Source organism: Labrus mixtus, chromosome 15 (genome assembly GCF_963584025.1).
Source record: "Labrus mixtus chromosome 15, fLabMix1.1, whole genome shotgun sequence".
In the NCBI taxonomy this organism is placed as follows: domain Eukaryota; kingdom Metazoa; phylum Chordata; class Actinopteri; order Labriformes; family Labridae; genus Labrus; species Labrus mixtus.
The window spans coordinates 14240998-14257436 of NC_083626.1; the positions used below are offsets into that span (position 1 = coordinate 14240998).

A 16439-nucleotide genomic window follows, 5' to 3' on the forward strand; every position below is an offset into this window, starting at 1 on the left:
AATAACTCAACATGGAGTTTCAAAGACACTCAAGAGGGAGAGGAATGAAGGCGAAGAAGCAGAAACACGAGAAGCAGCCTTGTTAGCGAGTGCTACTAGGCTAAAACATACTCTAACTGTATGAGTGTACATTATATGAGAGATGTCGCATAGAGGGTTGCTAGGGAAGATGGTACAAAATAAAATGACAGAATCAGCTTTTATCATCCCGGTTAGTCAAGTGTATCCATGCTAGAAACCAGGAAAGGTGGATAATAAATAACTGGAACATTGGAGGCTTCACTTAAGCAAAGTTATGAAAGGATCACCTCTAAAGTTTCAGATCTGTCGATAGCAGCCTTCTCCCAAGAGGATGTGAGTGATGTGTTGTCACCTTTGGGAAAACTGGTAAACTGGCATAGAATCACCACATGCAGCAAGGCATTGAAGGTTTTTAGTGCTAGCAGCTCTAAAGTTGGCCAATTTGACATTGTTTTCCGACAGAAAAACGCATTTGTCATTAGGGAAGGTAGGTATAATTAACAATTTCAAATGACAAAATGGGCTACATGTAAAATGGTTATGGAAAGTGATTAGACATGTTCAATAAATTGTGCTCAATTTGGACTCTTTTCTGAGTGTTTTCTTATCCGTAGACTAGTTGACTAGAAAAGGCCTAGATATTTGACAAACAAAATGTAAGCCAATCCAAGTAGACTCGACTGATGGTTGGAAATGTCAACTTTAAGGGGGATCCAATGTGCTAATAGAATTAAACGTTTTATAATAATAATAGCAACATATCTTTGCATAGGCACTTTTACAAAATTTCTGCAAACAGTCCTCATAGGGACTAACTCCAGCTCTGTAAATTATGCAGATAACAGGGTGATTTTTCAGTGCTTTGAGCACCACAAATAAATACAAAACACCTAATTTGTTCTGATATGACGGCACCAATCAATGATAGATAGCTACAAAATGGGCCACTGAAGGCTAGATTTGTTAGGCTTTTGTTTGGTTTGATATATTTTGGCGAATCACCCCTTTAAAGGCAGCTCTTTCTGCAGCTTGTGGCCCCTTCACAGATTTATAAAAGCATTGAATGGTCGCCCATAAAGATCAAGTGGCAGCTGTTTGTTGCAACATTTCCCTTTCTGGTTATCTGCCTAGTGGCCCGGCTCCAGCAGAAGCAGTTCAGAGTGAACAGTGAGACTATGAGTAGAAAGGGGGAGGTGAAGGGGGTGTGAGTAAGTGGCTCCATGTACAGTGACACAAGTGACTCTTACTGATATAACAAAACAACAAACAACTCTCAATTTCTCAATTTTCATGCAAATGTTCTAACAGAGGAAACTTTTCCGCTAAATTTGACACTTTTTCTACGAGGTTTATTCTTTAAGTCCATGAAAGATGCAAGGCAGGAGCAGACGAGACGGACTTATTGAGCTTATTGATCTTATGATGTCATGCTTAAACATTTGCATGTCGATGGATTTTGTTTAACGATGTGGAATTGCAATGGCTCACAAAATACGACAAAGGCCGTATTATAAATATATAATAAAGTCTGGTACTTTGCAGATTCGGACAAATACTTGAAAATATATGAACCAATAAATGATGGTATTCCATTGAGATAAGACACATTGATAACTGTGAAGACAGTGACAAACTATCCAGCAGCACAAAGTGGGCTTGGCCTTCACCAGCTGTCATATAAAAGAATCATGCATCAATCATTTTAAACCATTTTAAACCATTAATATGATACAGATTTCTCTAAATTGGGCTTTTCTCTATAATGTACTTAAGCTTCAAGCTTTTCAAGGCTCTGGTGGCTTTTACTTCAAACAGAGTGCTACACTGTGGTAACATCAATTTTATATTATATTGGTACTGCTACAACCACAGAGGTACAATTTCAACGAATGAAAACAAAACTAACATCTGATCTTATCTTCATAAACACCTACCTCTTGCACTTTGGCCCTCCTCCTTTTTGTGTTTGCAGAGAAAAATGTTTTCTGCCCATCCTTGCCTGCTGATAATAAATATAACTTCAGTGTTATGCTATCTATAGTGTAATAATAGTGCTGGAAAAACAACAACGTTTGCTCACTCCTGATCAACATAAAATGTGTAGGCTAGCTAAGTAGCCTATGCTATTAATAGCAGCTATGTTATCTAGCAAGTCAAACAACTAGGCTAAATGCTCTTCAAGAGGGACGGCTGATAACTTTTGCAGATTTTTAATAAAAACGTATTCGGTTTTGTATCTACATTTCCAAACAGATAAAAATGATTGATGCTTTAGTACTGACCACTTCAGCAACACAGCCTCAAGTTGATGCTTAGCCCAACACGTGTCATCACTTTTAGGAGAAACCAAATGTAGGAAGAAAAGGGGAAAGAGGAGACTTTTTGAGGTATGATCCGTGAAATAATTGGAGGAACACTTTATTTCTATACACTTTACTTATCACAACTGTGTAGGATAAATTAATATAGAAATATATATTTTTTAATTCTAATGAAAACTAACATTATTTGGTGGGACACGTTTGAATGTTTCTGACCCTGATGTGAGAATAGCTACACTTTGGGTAGACTATGTTAATGCATTTCGGTTACATTCCTTTGAAGAAATCTCTGATTAGGCTATCTTTATATTAATGTTAATTATTATTAACTAACTAATCTAACCTAGCTCTGGACAAATATATTTTTTACACTATAATGTTTAATTCCATATCATACAAATTCATGGATCAAATTGGAATAAAAAACGTATTCAGGCTCTTATGTAACCACAAAAACGGAGAACACAAGAACACTAATCATAAGGGTAGTATATCGTCAGCACATAATTAAGCTAGTTTACTTTTAATTAAATAAGATAAATATAGATTAATATTAAAACAACAACTTTGGTTTACCCAGTGCTCCTATCTACAACCTTCAGTTGAGCTGCTCTTAAAGCTCCTTTCTTACTTCCTTGTCTGTTTTTTTAGCCATCTCATCCAGACTGTTTTCAATCCACTCCCATATTTACTCCTCTATCTCTTCTGTGTTTTTTGATTGGACTCATCCTGTTGCTCATCCTGTTTGCTAATCCAGAAGATCTTTATGTGTCTCACAGAAAGCCAAATAGATCAACAGAGACCATGTTATATATATATATATTTGACTTTCATTGCTTGCTATGGTTAAAACAACAATACAACTACAACAGATTAAACCCATAAAAAACAATTCTGAAATAGGACCTTAAAGACATTATTTTTATATCACATTCACTGGAAGAAAACAGAATTGGTTAAGACTCAAACTGAACTTCCTTTGTCTTACAAGGTGAGAAATTTGAATTCGGTTACCAATAGGTAATTAATTACGGCCCAATTTAATCTAGGAATACAATGTAGTGCATCAATAAATGTTATTAGTAACACCTGTGTTAAACAGGGCTAAATATATGATTCACAAAATAGAAGGTCCATCCTCTCTCTGCCAACCAGTATTATGAATTCTCACAGAAAAGAGTTGGCTTATTTTGTGTTTTAAAGGAAAACCGAGTAAGGCTTCTGTTTCAGGCTGGGATGACTTGTTTGATATCAACAGTCATTTTTGTATTAGTTATCATTGAAACATCTAGTGCTCCTTCTCCTGTGCAAGTTTCTCCTTTGAATCTGTGGAGTATTTAAAAGAACTAATGCAAGAATAAAAGATCATTTATTAGGTTGCATTTCACACCATGATTCAGGGAAAAAAAAGAACAAAGCCAAAATCCTTTACATGTAGCCTAATCCTAAAACTAGAGCCTCATTCCTATCGGTCACATGAAAAGAATAAGAATCAACTTCATTTTCCCAGTTATGTGGAACAATCTGGCTGCCAGATTGTCAGGGTCCCGTTTCTCCTGCAGTTTTTTAACTCTTGAGTCTCTGCAGTAAAACGTGCATTTCTACATTTTGTCCTTGTTAGTTTATTGTCTCAAAGAGTACACTGGACTCACAAGTCCAGAATTGCAGTTTAAAGGCGACTTGTGAAAGCACTATTGCCCTCTTGTGATGAAACGTAAAACTGCAGCTTGTCATCCAATGTTGTAAGTAAGACATTGATGGGGCGTGAAATTGTAAAACAAACGGAAGGATCAGTTAGCTTTATCTAATTTGGAGCAAATGATCTTTATCCCCAGCAGGAAGCCAGAGCAGAGATTTCTCTTTGAAGCAGATGCTCAGTCAAAGTGTAAATTTCTTGGACTTGAGCAAAAATAATTTTAGCATGTTTTTAATGTCGAAGTACAGTGTTCAGATTATCTGCTAAACCGAGCTAAAACAATGCAGACAGATACAATATTCCTGTTGTGTTCATTATTTAAACTGTTTTAGAGGAGAGTTTGCTCTACTTCTTAATGATTTGTGAGGGGATAGTCAGATGTCATTCTGTTTAACTTTATTGCATTAAATAGGTGTCTTTTTTTTAAATTAATACACAAGGTGACAACAAAAACGTTTGTAAATTTGTTAATTCAATGTCATAAAGTGACTGCTGCCACCAAAATGAGTGATTTCCAAACAATTCTTTAGTTTTATGATCGCTGTACCCATTAACCTTGCTACTAAAATCTATTGATCTTAATAAAGCCGTAGAGAAATGTTTCACATTTAAACCTCTCTGTCCATAAAGTTCCCTTTTACATCTTTATTGATAATATTTGTGTTACAGTATTTATTCCCATCCACTGACATGTTACAGTATAGTTTCACATGATAAAGTAAAAATGTAATAATGGCACAAACATTAAATTTGACCTTTGACAGTTATTTGATGCACACCTCTTCTGATGTTACCATTAATATCTGACATTAAAATACAGTTGATCTGATGTGAACACATGGGACGTTACAGAGTACAACAGGCAACATATTACAATGACAGTTTGACCAATAACAAAAAAACATTTAAGGCATTAAATCTAAATTGCACAACAGAACTGTAATTTAAAAAATAAATAATGATTCACAATGAAGAAGGCAAAGTTGATACCTCATGCCCATATTAGGATATTATGGATATTTCTTAGCCCAACATGTGTTTGATGAATCACATGCTGCAAGTTTTGCACATTGTTGAACATTTGTAGGAGCTCAGATTTTCAACAGACTGAACCTCATGAACTCAGGAAATACAAGATATTCTTACAGCAGGATTTATGACGTATTTATGGAAGGCAATGATTTTTAAATCAATAGTAAACCGTTTTAGCATCAGTTGGGTACATACATGAAACTCACAGCTGTGGATAAAAGGTTGTTTGTGCGCTGAATTGGTCAGAAAGCTGTTTGAATATGAACAAATGAACAGGAACCATTCTGATGTCAGTGATAAGACGTGGCTTGATGGAAACAATCATGCATGGACATCCTCTTTGGTACTCTGCACCTGTCCCAGATACACACACCTCTTCACCTTTAATGACTGCGTGAGTTTACAGGTCAGACGTAAGCTGCCCTTTACTCTGGATGTACCTCATGATGGACTGGACCACCTCTGATGTGGTGCCCTGACCACCGATATCAGCTGTGTGCAACTGCAAGACAAAGAAACAGCTGAAATTAAAATTCTGGACTGAAAGTGAATTACCACTTGGGAAAATTAAAAAATACACATCTCTCAAAATTTCTGCCCAAGCAGCTACCACTCCGCTGCCTTCAATAAAATGCAGACCAGATTTTTTTTTTTAACAAACCAAAGGGCAGTCATTAATACCATAAAATGTAAAATCAGATACCATACAGTGAAGTACTTAATAAAAGCTGTGTGACATCAAAAGCCCACAATGGTGCTTTGTGTAAATGTTTTGTGATGTCCACTAGGAAGCATGCCAGACCTGTCACCAGGGCCTCTAAGCCTCTGTCAAACAACAATGGACCAACAGCTTATGGCAGCGAGACAGGTGGAGGGGAGGCCTATTAGTGAAGAAAGACTTACCCGAGTTTCATTCATGGTAATAAGGACAGCGTTTCTGATTGAAGTTGCATGATCATAGAGCCTGAAAAATCAAGAGAAAGAATTGTTTAAATTACTGCTGTGCCACATTTACAACTGCAAACACAGAGGACTTTTACTGAAAGTATTCAATCTGAAAAGACCTACTTAAGGTGGTCCAGCATCATGCAGCTGGCGAGCAGCATGGCAGTGGGGTTGGCAATGTTCCTGTCTGCAATACTCTTCCCTGTGTTCCTCGTGGCCTGAGAGTAACAGAAAAAATAGGGCAAGAACTAGGCATAAGTCACAATGATGACTCATGTAATGTTCCATTCCTCCAAAACAGAACAGAGGTGATAGTGTGCGAATTACCATGAAGTGCAAAAAACTCACCGTTTCAAAGACAGCATAGTCACGGCCAAAATTAGCCCCTGGCACAAGGCCAGGCCCTCCCACCAGGCCTGCGCACACGTTGCTCACTATGTTCCCGTAGAGATTGGGCATCACCATCACATCAAACTGCTGGGGCTTGGACACCAGCTAAAAACCCCAGACAAATAAATCCCCATTAATAAACATGCATACATTTTTTTCCAAACTCAAAATGTTAAGCCATTTCTTCGGTGACCTGCATGGTGGTGTTGTCCACAATCATGCTTTCAAATGTGATGTCTGGGTACCCAGAGGCCACCTCTCTGCAACACTCCAGGAACAAGCCATCACCCAGCTTCCTGTTAGAGCAGAAAGTCTTTACTTAACATTTCCAGACCAAAACAAAACCTGTAACATTATGTAGGACTCATTAGGCCAGACAGCTCTGGCATTACATTTGCGTCAAGAGAAACTCACATGATGTTGGCCTTGTGCACAGCAGTGACCTTACGGCGACCTTTCTCCCTGGCCAGGCGGAAAGCGTACTCAGCAATCCTGAGGGAATTGTTCCTGGTGATGATCTTGAGACTCTCCACTACCCCTGACACACTCTGGATGAAGTCAGAGATGAAGACAGAGAGGAGTAAGACTGAAATATGACAAAGTCAAAGTAGACTGTGCTGTAAACAGAGTAGTAGTTGTAACATTGTTTTGAGTCAGTTGCCTCAGTATTTAGTATTACGGTATATAATAATGTTATATTATGCTTAACCATCCACTTTGTGCAATAACATGTTACACTTTATGTGCACTGTGTGCATGTCTGTGTTACACTGAATATTACGGACTACACTTTTGTCAAATGGCTGATTATTTTTTCTTTTTTAAATCTATTTTTTAGTATCTAATTTTTTATTTAAATTGTACTGTGTTCACTTTTTGTCTGCAATCTTAGCTCTTTGCTGCTGTAACAATGTAAATTTCCCCATTGTGGGATAAATAAAGGATTATCTTATCTTACATTTTTGTGCCTTGCCAAAACAAGTCTGCTCAATAGGGCTGTCATCTTTAACCAGTACTAATCAGGGACAGCAGACCATTGTTTTCCTTTGGTAAACTGTGGAACTCATGAAATTTTTTTCATATTGCCTAGTTCCCATTTTGAAAGGATAAAAGAGAAGGAGTGGCAAAAAGGACTCTACTGGAGAAAGTTTCGGCATGTTTCAGCAATCAATAGCATTGATTAAGTATTCTGTCTGACCTCGTGCTCCAGGCTGCTGTACTCTCCCTCTGTGTTCTCCCTGATGATCATGATGTCAATGTTCTTGTGACGAGTCTGGACTCCAGGGAGGGACTGACAGTGCATCACATTGGCGTACAGGTCTAAGCTCGTGCTGGTCATGCACACATTGAACAAGAGAAAGGGGAAACAGGGGGATTCCATTAAAATCAAACAAAAAAACAATGGAGACACCAAAGGACCAAATTAAAGGAGAAATGTAAGCCATGTGAAAAAATAGAGCTTTTACAAAGATAACTGAGTATTTCCTTAAAACTCTTACCGAAGGAGATTATTTCTGGATTTAACAGATGGTGCCATGGTATGTTTGGTTTCAATGTTACCTACAAGGAAAGTTAAGTAATGTCACAGTTTAGTTTGTGTCAGAGTCTCATTATACAATACTTATTTATCACAGCTGTTCTCTGCTTTTCACGTTTCCATGCTCTGCCTGTCAAACAGAACAACGAGGGCTTGTTTACCTTTGAGGGCCACTCCATTGCGGCGGATGGCAGTGATGGCATTATTGATATCATCCTCAGTCTCCAGAGCAGAGTTCACATGCACCACCTCAAAGTCCACGGGAACACAGCTAAACCTACAGAATGAATACAAACCACATTGAAAGGCACTCTACACTTGTGTGTTGTTCCATACTCAAGATTCAGCTTTCATTTTACCAACCTGAAAACCTCTCTGACATGATTGAGCAGCTCTGGCCCGATTCCATCTCCAGGTATGAGGGTCACAGTGTGTCTCCCTCCATACTTTGCTGGAGGAGGCTGTAACATCAGCATTTTGTTTTCATTGACTGTACTCAATCAAAAGGACAACAACAGTAATTGCATGTTTAAACTAGTGCCGTCAAATGAGTAATTATTTAAATCGTGATCAATCGCTGTATTTCAAAAGTTTAGAATTCCATTATTTGGCATTTTAAAAGTTTTCTTCATATTTTATCATTTCAAAAGTTAAAAAGTTCAGAAGCCCACCGGCCCAAGCGTCAGAGTTTTCTTTTGAAGATGTTTTTAAACCACAGCCACAGCAACGCAGGTAAGGTGGAAACACTCATATGGAAAGGTCACTATAGGGTTGCTTGGATGAAACATGAACACTATCAAACTATGATAGAGACGAGCTGGCAGGAGGAAAACTCTGATAGTGTTTTCATTGCTGGTCATTAAAAAAGTTTTGGTTGGTATTTTTTTCTTTTTATATTTAATTGCTCCATTTTATCTTAAAGTCGTATCAAGTGTTACGCCATACTATACCATGTTTAAATGTGAAACTGTAACACTACTGTTTACCTCGCTGCTATTAAATCATACTGTCACTATATCACCACTTGTCACCTTACTTTGTCATTTACCAATACACCTCCAATTTTTCTTATCTATTCTTATTTTACTTTTAATCTGTATTAGAGACTATTTTTGTATTTTTGTTGCTTTAATGCCGGAATTTAAACTTTGGAGCATCCAATCTTATCTTATTTATACTTATCATTGTACTGTAGGATTGACAATTATAATTTAAAATACAACTACGATTGAATCATTGGCCAAATACATTATCTGTCATTTATTTTTGTTATGTTATATTTCATGACAAAATACTGTAATCAATGCAACTGTCGAAAGAAGTGTTTCTGCTAAGGGTTTTATTTGTTGTTTTATTGAAATATATTTCACAGCCTTACAAAAAAAATGTCACTATTCTTTCTTGTAAGTGAAATGATGCACTGCAGTCAAATAGACCACATCAGAGTAAGCTACTTACAATATTTCCTCCCTGTTGTTGAAGATGAACAGCAATGAAAGCAGAAGGACAAGAATCAGTTGGACAGCAGCATAGAAGAATCCACGTAGTAGCAAGTACAGAAGCACAATGTTAATAACCTCTCCTCCCCCAAGAGGGTTGAAAACAGATAAAAAGCACTCCAAGGTTACATTAAAACAGAGTTACCCATAGCCAACCCCAAAGGAATGCAGCTGGGAAATGAGTGTTTTAATGAACAGCAGTCATCCTTATTGCTTTACTAATAAATGTTTTGGCAAATTGACAAAATCACTTCTACTCATTTTAACAGAAACAGTCAGATTCACTCACATTCAGCATGGTCTTACTCCTGTGACTTGTCAGCGTTGTTCCAAACACCTGGAAAACACAAGAAAGAGAAATTGTTGAGTGTGTTTATGAGTGCAATTCGTTACTGGAAGTTATAATGTAGAATTTACACATTTAAAACTTAAAAATGGTTATGATGAAGCCTGCTAGCTGGCCAATTGAATAACCAAAAAACTACATGACCTTGTGCTCAGATGAAACTGCCCCTTCGTCTTTCACATGGAGCAAACAAACAACAACAAACAAACACGCACACCTGACAGATAAAGCCAACATGTCATGTCTTACTTTAACAGTATTGCCAAGGCGTCCACCCCAAAAGGGACTCATGATTTTGGACATGGAGAGCACAGCACCGGGGGTCGCCATCTTGATTTAGAAGAAGTAAAGCAGTGCACGCACGAGGGGCGGGGACGTTGTGCTCGCGCGTCGGTTTTTAGCTTTAAAACAAACAAAAAAAATCTGTAAAATGTATTCTTAATAAATTGTGTGAAACATCTTTGTTATGTTATATTTGTTATCAATCGGGTGCTTCTCGATTCACAACAGATTTGTTAAACAATTGTGATAATGTATTTATTAAATAAATTTTAGTCACGTGACGCTCCTCGCGCAGACTCACTCGGGGTTGAAATTATATCCGGAAGACAACCAGATGGGGGAAAACGAACGTTTAACTATGTTCCTTGGTAAAGCGGGATTAGAAAACTTGTGAAGATGGTACAGTAAGAAATATCGACCCCGGTCTGTCATCTCGTTCAAAGACTATTTATGCAAAAAGGTTAAATGCGGAAACAGCGCAAGAAATAGTAAAAGTCCCGAGTGGCAGGAGCAACAGCTCTTCTCTTCTGTATCGTTCATTACATCGGAGAAAAGGTGACAAGAATAGGCAATTCTGGCCTGAAACGTGGATTCAGCAGGTAAAACGTGTTGCGTTTTTACTTGTAAATGAATTTACGAGATTAAATATATTATAAAAAGGTGTTTGTCAAACTATGTTTCCTCGTGTTTGACATGATTTGGTTCGTGTTATCACTTCAAACATCATTTCTACAGTGCCATCTTGCAATGCCACTGTATGGCATTGAAAGCTTACTGTTTTCGCAAAAGTTGGATTAAAATTAAATATTTAACTCTTCTTCTAGGATTTTACGTAGATGATTGTTGATAGTTGATAGCAATATATACATTGCATAGTGATATTTCGTTTGATTTTATTTCGTTGCATATATGTAGTTTTTCTCCTGTAGGCTACTTAACGTGTCTCTTCTTGTTTACATTTGTTTCTGGAATTTTGTTCACACTCTTAAAATATTGCGTTATAATGAATGGATTGTGGAAATGTTGATACATTTGTGATTCTAAAAAAAAGTCATTTTATTAGAAAGTAATCCTTTGCTGGTAATCAAAGCATCCATATGTAACTACTTCTTTTAACTTTATCCCTCTCCAGGTCTATGAAAGGGTGAATCATGAGATTAACAGGTTTGTTGTGCTGCATTTCTCTTAAATGTAAATCTGTCTCTAGTCTGTTGTGTGTGTTTAGCCTGAACAGTTGTTTCTGGTTTATCTGGACAGGGCCACTGAGAGCTGTGGCCGTGCTGCTGTTGGTGGGTCTCACATGGCTGCTGGCAAACTCTTTATTTGGAGGCGAGAGTGGTTCATCTGTGAGGTATTTCTTCAGTGGTAAGATACATGGCTTTATTTATGGAGAATTATTTGAAAACAATTTATCAATGAACATAAATGTCAGGTTTGAGGGATCATATGTGTGAGAATGTTTGTAATAATTTACATAATTTATTCATCTTTGTCCTACAAAAAAGCAAATGCAGAACATCATAAACATCTTTTTTTGTTTTTTTTTTTTTTTTCTAACATTTTATAGACTAGGAAAAGAATAATTCAATTCAAAAAAAGTTTCTAGCAACTCAAATGATTAGCTTAAAGTGTTTCTGTTGAAGAGTTAGATAGATGGTCTCAGTGGTTCCCCTAGCTTGGAGTTGTAGCAGCGGTGGTGAAGTGAAACAATGTTTTAGTTGCGTGCAATTTTTAAAAAATTCTTGCCATTAAAATAATTCTTAACATTTATTGGACAGAATAATCAACCAACCACCACCCTATTGTCATAATCCGGCTCGTATGTAATGGCAAAAGACAAGAGGAGTCAGAATTTTACTAATCAAAATGAATAATTTATTTCGAAAACTCATAAAAGAAAAAAATCAGCAGCAGTGGTCATATTTCAGCAGCGGTGCACCACAGGATGCATATAGGGGAAACTCTGTGTCTATGTATTACTAGATCCAATATAGCCATGCTGCGATGACATGACATTTTCAACTGTGCAAATGGTGTTTCTTTTCTTCTCAGGTGCAAGCGAGGAGCCAACACCTGGTAAGTAGAAGAACACGTATGATCCGAGCATTTTATGACCCCTCTTTCAGTGAATTGGCATGAAAAGTATGGTATTATTGCATCTTCCTTTAAGTCTTTGACAACTGACTCATTTTTTTGTAGGTGAACCTCGTCCCCGAAGGTATAAATGTGGCCTCACAGCTCCCTGCCCCCCGAAACATTTGGCTTTCCGCCTGGTGTCTGGTGCTGCCAACGTCATTGGGCCCAAAATATGCCTGGAGGACAAGATGTGAGATTCAGAGCTTTCAAGTTCTTTTCTTTTAATGTATGTCTTTGTCTCCCCTTCTGTCTCACTCTCCTTTTCTTTTTTTGGGTTTCACACTCTGTTCTTTTTTCCTCTTTGCTGACATAACCAGGCCTTCAAGTCTGTCTGGGGAGCTGAATGCAAGTATTGTTTCAGTCTGTCTCTCCCCCAGTTCTTTTGTTTTTGTGTAGTCTTTGTTCTTTTTTGTTGTTTCTCGAGTACCAGGCAGTGTGGAAGTGTGGAAATGAATGCTTATGTGTTAGGCAGGGACGTGTCCCCCAGAAGTGCTTCAGCCTCGTTTTTTTTCTGTTTACAGGTTAGTGAGCAGTGTGAAGAACAACGTAGGCCGAGGACTAAACATTGCTTTGGTCAATGGTAATAAGAGGGTCATCCTTCACGTTTTTATTGAGCTATGTTACTTCTGTTGATTTGAACGTTTAACATTCTTACTGGTGTTTCTTTCTCCAGGGGTGACAGGAGATCTTTTAGCCTCAAAAACCTTCGATATGTGGGCAGGAGGTAATAAAACCAGACACTATGTACTACTATGTATAGTCTATATTTCACATCTGGTACATATGGCTTGATAATAACATGCTGTAAACCACAGTTCATAGCTCATCTGACATTTGTTCGCAGATGTTTCTGACCTGCTGAAGTTTCTTCGGCCGCTCCATGAAGGAACTCTCGTGTTCGTGGCCTCCTTTGATGATGCAGCTACAAAGTAAGAATCCACAACTTGCCCCCAGTTGCAGTCCAACACCCTTCTCATTCCTCCTACAATGCACTTGAAAGCAATTTCACAGATTCGTTGTTAGCAAAAGATTAAGAAAATTCCCTGTTCTAACGTTGGACAATATATGGAAGCCTAAAATATTATGTGGCACTGCTGCAGAGGATAGCATGCTAAAGAGCTAAACAAAAGGCCACCATGTTAGTCAGTTTGGTTTTACAGCCAAAAACAACTTGATTTATCATTACTATAAATATTATTGTAATGCATGTATAGGCACCAAGTGGTCAATATATATACCGTATTGTCCTCTTTGTGCCTTTCTGTTTAGCCCAATTAGCACAACAATAAACCTCACACTGTTCTCTGCAAAGGCCGTATCAGTTAAAACACAACAGAGTTACAACCTAAAGAGAGTTGGCAACAATTTTCTGACCTCAATAACATTTAATGGAGGCCAAACACTCGCACATCAGCCTCTTGCTTTGACTAACAGCATGCCCACTTACACACGTTAACACACGTAATACCGGCCACTGTATCTTCAGGATGAACGACGAGGCTCGGCGACTGTTTGAGGAGCTCGGAAGCACAGCAGTGAAGGAGCTTGCCTTCAGAGACAGCTGGGTGTTTGTTGGCGCAAAGGGAATCGAAAATAAGAGTCCCTTTGAGCAGGTATGTCACTCTTTCTATTGACAATCCACACAAGCTAAGGGTAGATTAGGGTAGGTGATTTCAGATGTAGTAAAAATATATCCCTCTCCGTCATCATCATATAAAGAACAATTACGGTTGACTCACCAGATAGTTGTCTCAAGACTAACAATTGTATTATGATACATTTATTGTATTTGTTATGTTTTCTATAGAATATGGAGAATTACATGTATATATAAATATCACAATGGACAATTAGGAAATAATTGAGTTAGTGTGTACTATAGTTGAATGCAGCTGGATGGTAAGGCCACTATCTGCTAACAAAGAGTTACCCTGCAGTAAGAGAAGCTAAGCTATCCTGATGACACACATTTGTTAGCCTAGCCCTGTGGAACTCAGAAAAAACTTACAAGTCTGGTCGGATTATTTGAAGACAATCATAATTAAATCTTTAGGTTTTAAATGTCTTATAAAGGTCAGAAATGTTCAATCAATCAATCTTTATTTGTATAGCATAAATTCATAACAAATGTTGTCTCAAGACACTTTAAAAAAGAGCAGGTAAAAGACCTTACTCATTGTTATATTATCTACAAAGACCCAACATCAATCCATCATGGGCACTTAGCAACATTTGGCAGAGTTACAGTAGCAAAAAAAAAACACAGCAGAAACCTTTAGCCAAACCGGACTCATGTTTAACAGCCATCTGCTGAAACTGTGTTGGGCTTGGAAGGTGGGATAGAGGGAGATGCAGGACGAAGGATAGAGACAAACAGAGCAACAACAATGAACATTTTGATTTGAATAACTTTTGCCAGCTTTAGACAAATTCAGCGTGCTGTAACAGACCCATCCAAACAAACCCTAACTTAATGTTAATCAGTTTGTCATGTTTATTTGCGTAGTAACGTTCAGTTTTTTGTTCAGCAGTCTGTATTTCCGCTGCTTTTCTCGTGTAGCTGATCTGATTCTGTATGGCTTGCCTGTGATTGTTCCCATCAGCGCATGAAGAATAGCAAGAGCAGCAACAAATACGAAGGCTGGCCTGAGTCTCTGGAGATGGATGGCTGTATTCCCCTCCGTCCACCCCTGGAAGGATGATCCTGCCTGGTACTCTCTCACATTAACAGCACAGGAAAAGCTGGAGTGGCAGCAGTGGATCCAAATGACTTAGAAAGCCATGAAACTGCCAAAGGACTGGAACCATCTCATATTTTGGCTATGAACAACATTGCATTCTCCCTCTTGTTGCAGAGGTATGAGCTGACGGCAAAGATTGTCTACATTGGTAATACTTCTGCAATTGCTGGAACCTGTTCTCGAGAATTTGGGTTTTGAGTTTTGTGGGACACTTTTGAGCTTAAAGGAGGAAAATGTCTGTGTGAGATTACAGGAAAGTTGAGAAGCCAAATGTTGGATAACCAAAGTGTAAATGTGACTTATGAATGAAAGCAGCTGGAGGAGGTCTTCCAAAGCCAATGTTGGAAATGGATATGTTTCCTTTATGCAAGCCTGCTTGTAGGGTGTCAATATTCTTAAGCAACAGGAATATGAAGTGATGAATACTTGCACATTTCAGCAAACAAAAGACAGTCCTAACTGGCTTCACACTAGGGCTTTGGAAAACCTAATCCACACCAGCATAGGAAAAATGTTTTAGGTAGTTTAAATTTCCTACTAAGTAACAGGTGTAGGTAAGATTTTATATTTAAATCCGTTAATATACTATCATCTTATGATATGTATGTTGTTGTTATACCTAGTGCTTGCTGCAATTGTTTCCTTAGAACTTGATGCATTGCAACTATTGCTTGCCACATGTTTACAGACTCTGACTTCTATAGATGATGTTGGCCTTGGTCACATTTCTTATAAAAATGAAAAAAATATATATATTTATTTTATTACTTAAATAGAAAACACAACAGATTCAATGTGTGGGTTCTTGAAAACACTGCCATTCGTTTTAATGTTGTCTCAAACTAGTAAGCATCTGTCACTGAGTTATTTGTTTAAAGATTCACTCTAAATGGTATGTTTGTGTATACTATTTTTAAAATGTTGAGTGTTGTTGCTTGGTATATTTCAAACATGACATGTAGGAAATGTATAGTAATAAATATAGATCAGAATAATGTTCACGTCTAGGTGGGACAAATTTCTTGAAAGCATGTATGTCTTTATATTGTTGCAACAATGTTGATAAATAAAAATGCCTGAATATATGGGTATTTTTTATTCCCCCCACCCCCTATTGGTCCCGAGTGGTGAGTCAACTGGCATACTTGTATAAATTCACCAGAGGGCGACAAAAGCCAAGGTCTCACTGGGGTTAGTCAGTTCATTCTGCTCAAGGCATTTGCTTTACCGAGCATATGCCATCGTTTGGATAATCACTGTCGACTTAAAGTAGGAGATTTCAGGTGTGACAGTGATTGCTGTGCGCGCATACAATCGTTGAATCCTCACACTTAAACGTAATGTTCCTCAAACACGATAAATGTCATTGTTCAATTGAAATGTATTATGTGGCATTCAAATGTTGTTTGAAAAATCGTTCATTCGATTAGTATATTGGTGAAGACTTGAACTTTTTCACGGATTGTGGGATATACAATGTTTAAGGCACTCAG

At 37.8% G+C, this 16439-nt stretch overlaps 2 protein-coding genes across 3 annotated transcripts; one reads left to right on the top strand and one right to left on the bottom strand.

The window, feature by feature from the left end:
- Positions 1-4417: 4417 nt before the first annotated feature.
- Positions 4418-10186, bottom strand: idh3g (isocitrate dehydrogenase (NAD(+)) 3 non-catalytic subunit gamma). 2 transcript variants are annotated; one of them, XM_061058516.1, is made up of 13 exons: positions 10037-10186; positions 9731-9778; positions 9401-9412; positions 8306-8403; positions 8104-8219; positions 7905-7965; positions 7604-7736; positions 6820-6953; positions 6599-6701; positions 6364-6510; positions 6139-6233; positions 5974-6034; positions 4418-5572 (listed from the first exon to the last, which is right to left on the bottom strand). In XM_061058516.1, exons 1-13 carry the CDS (start codon positions 10115-10117, stop codon positions 5471-5473), a joined length of 1191 nt encoding a protein of 396 aa, XP_060914499.1. In that variant the 5' UTR covers positions 10118-10186; the 3' UTR covers positions 4418-5470. The 2 variants fall into 2 exon arrangements, with proteins under 2 accessions (XP_060914499.1, XP_060914500.1); XM_061058517.1 differs by lacking the exon at positions 9401-9412 and having other exon boundaries at positions 10037-10185.
- Positions 10187-10365: 179 nt separating this feature from the next.
- On the top strand, positions 10366-16027 carry fam3a (FAM3 metabolism regulating signaling molecule A). The gene is made up of 10 exons (XM_061058518.1): positions 10366-10668; positions 11202-11233; positions 11327-11434; positions 12122-12145; positions 12269-12395; positions 12727-12785; positions 12879-12929; positions 13050-13134; positions 13692-13818; positions 14809-16027. Exons 2-10 carry the CDS (start codon positions 11221-11223, stop codon positions 14905-14907), a joined length of 693 nt encoding a protein of 230 aa, XP_060914501.1. The 5' UTR covers positions 10366-10668; positions 11202-11220; the 3' UTR covers positions 14908-16027.
- The last annotated feature ends 412 nt before the right edge of the window (positions 16028-16439 follow it).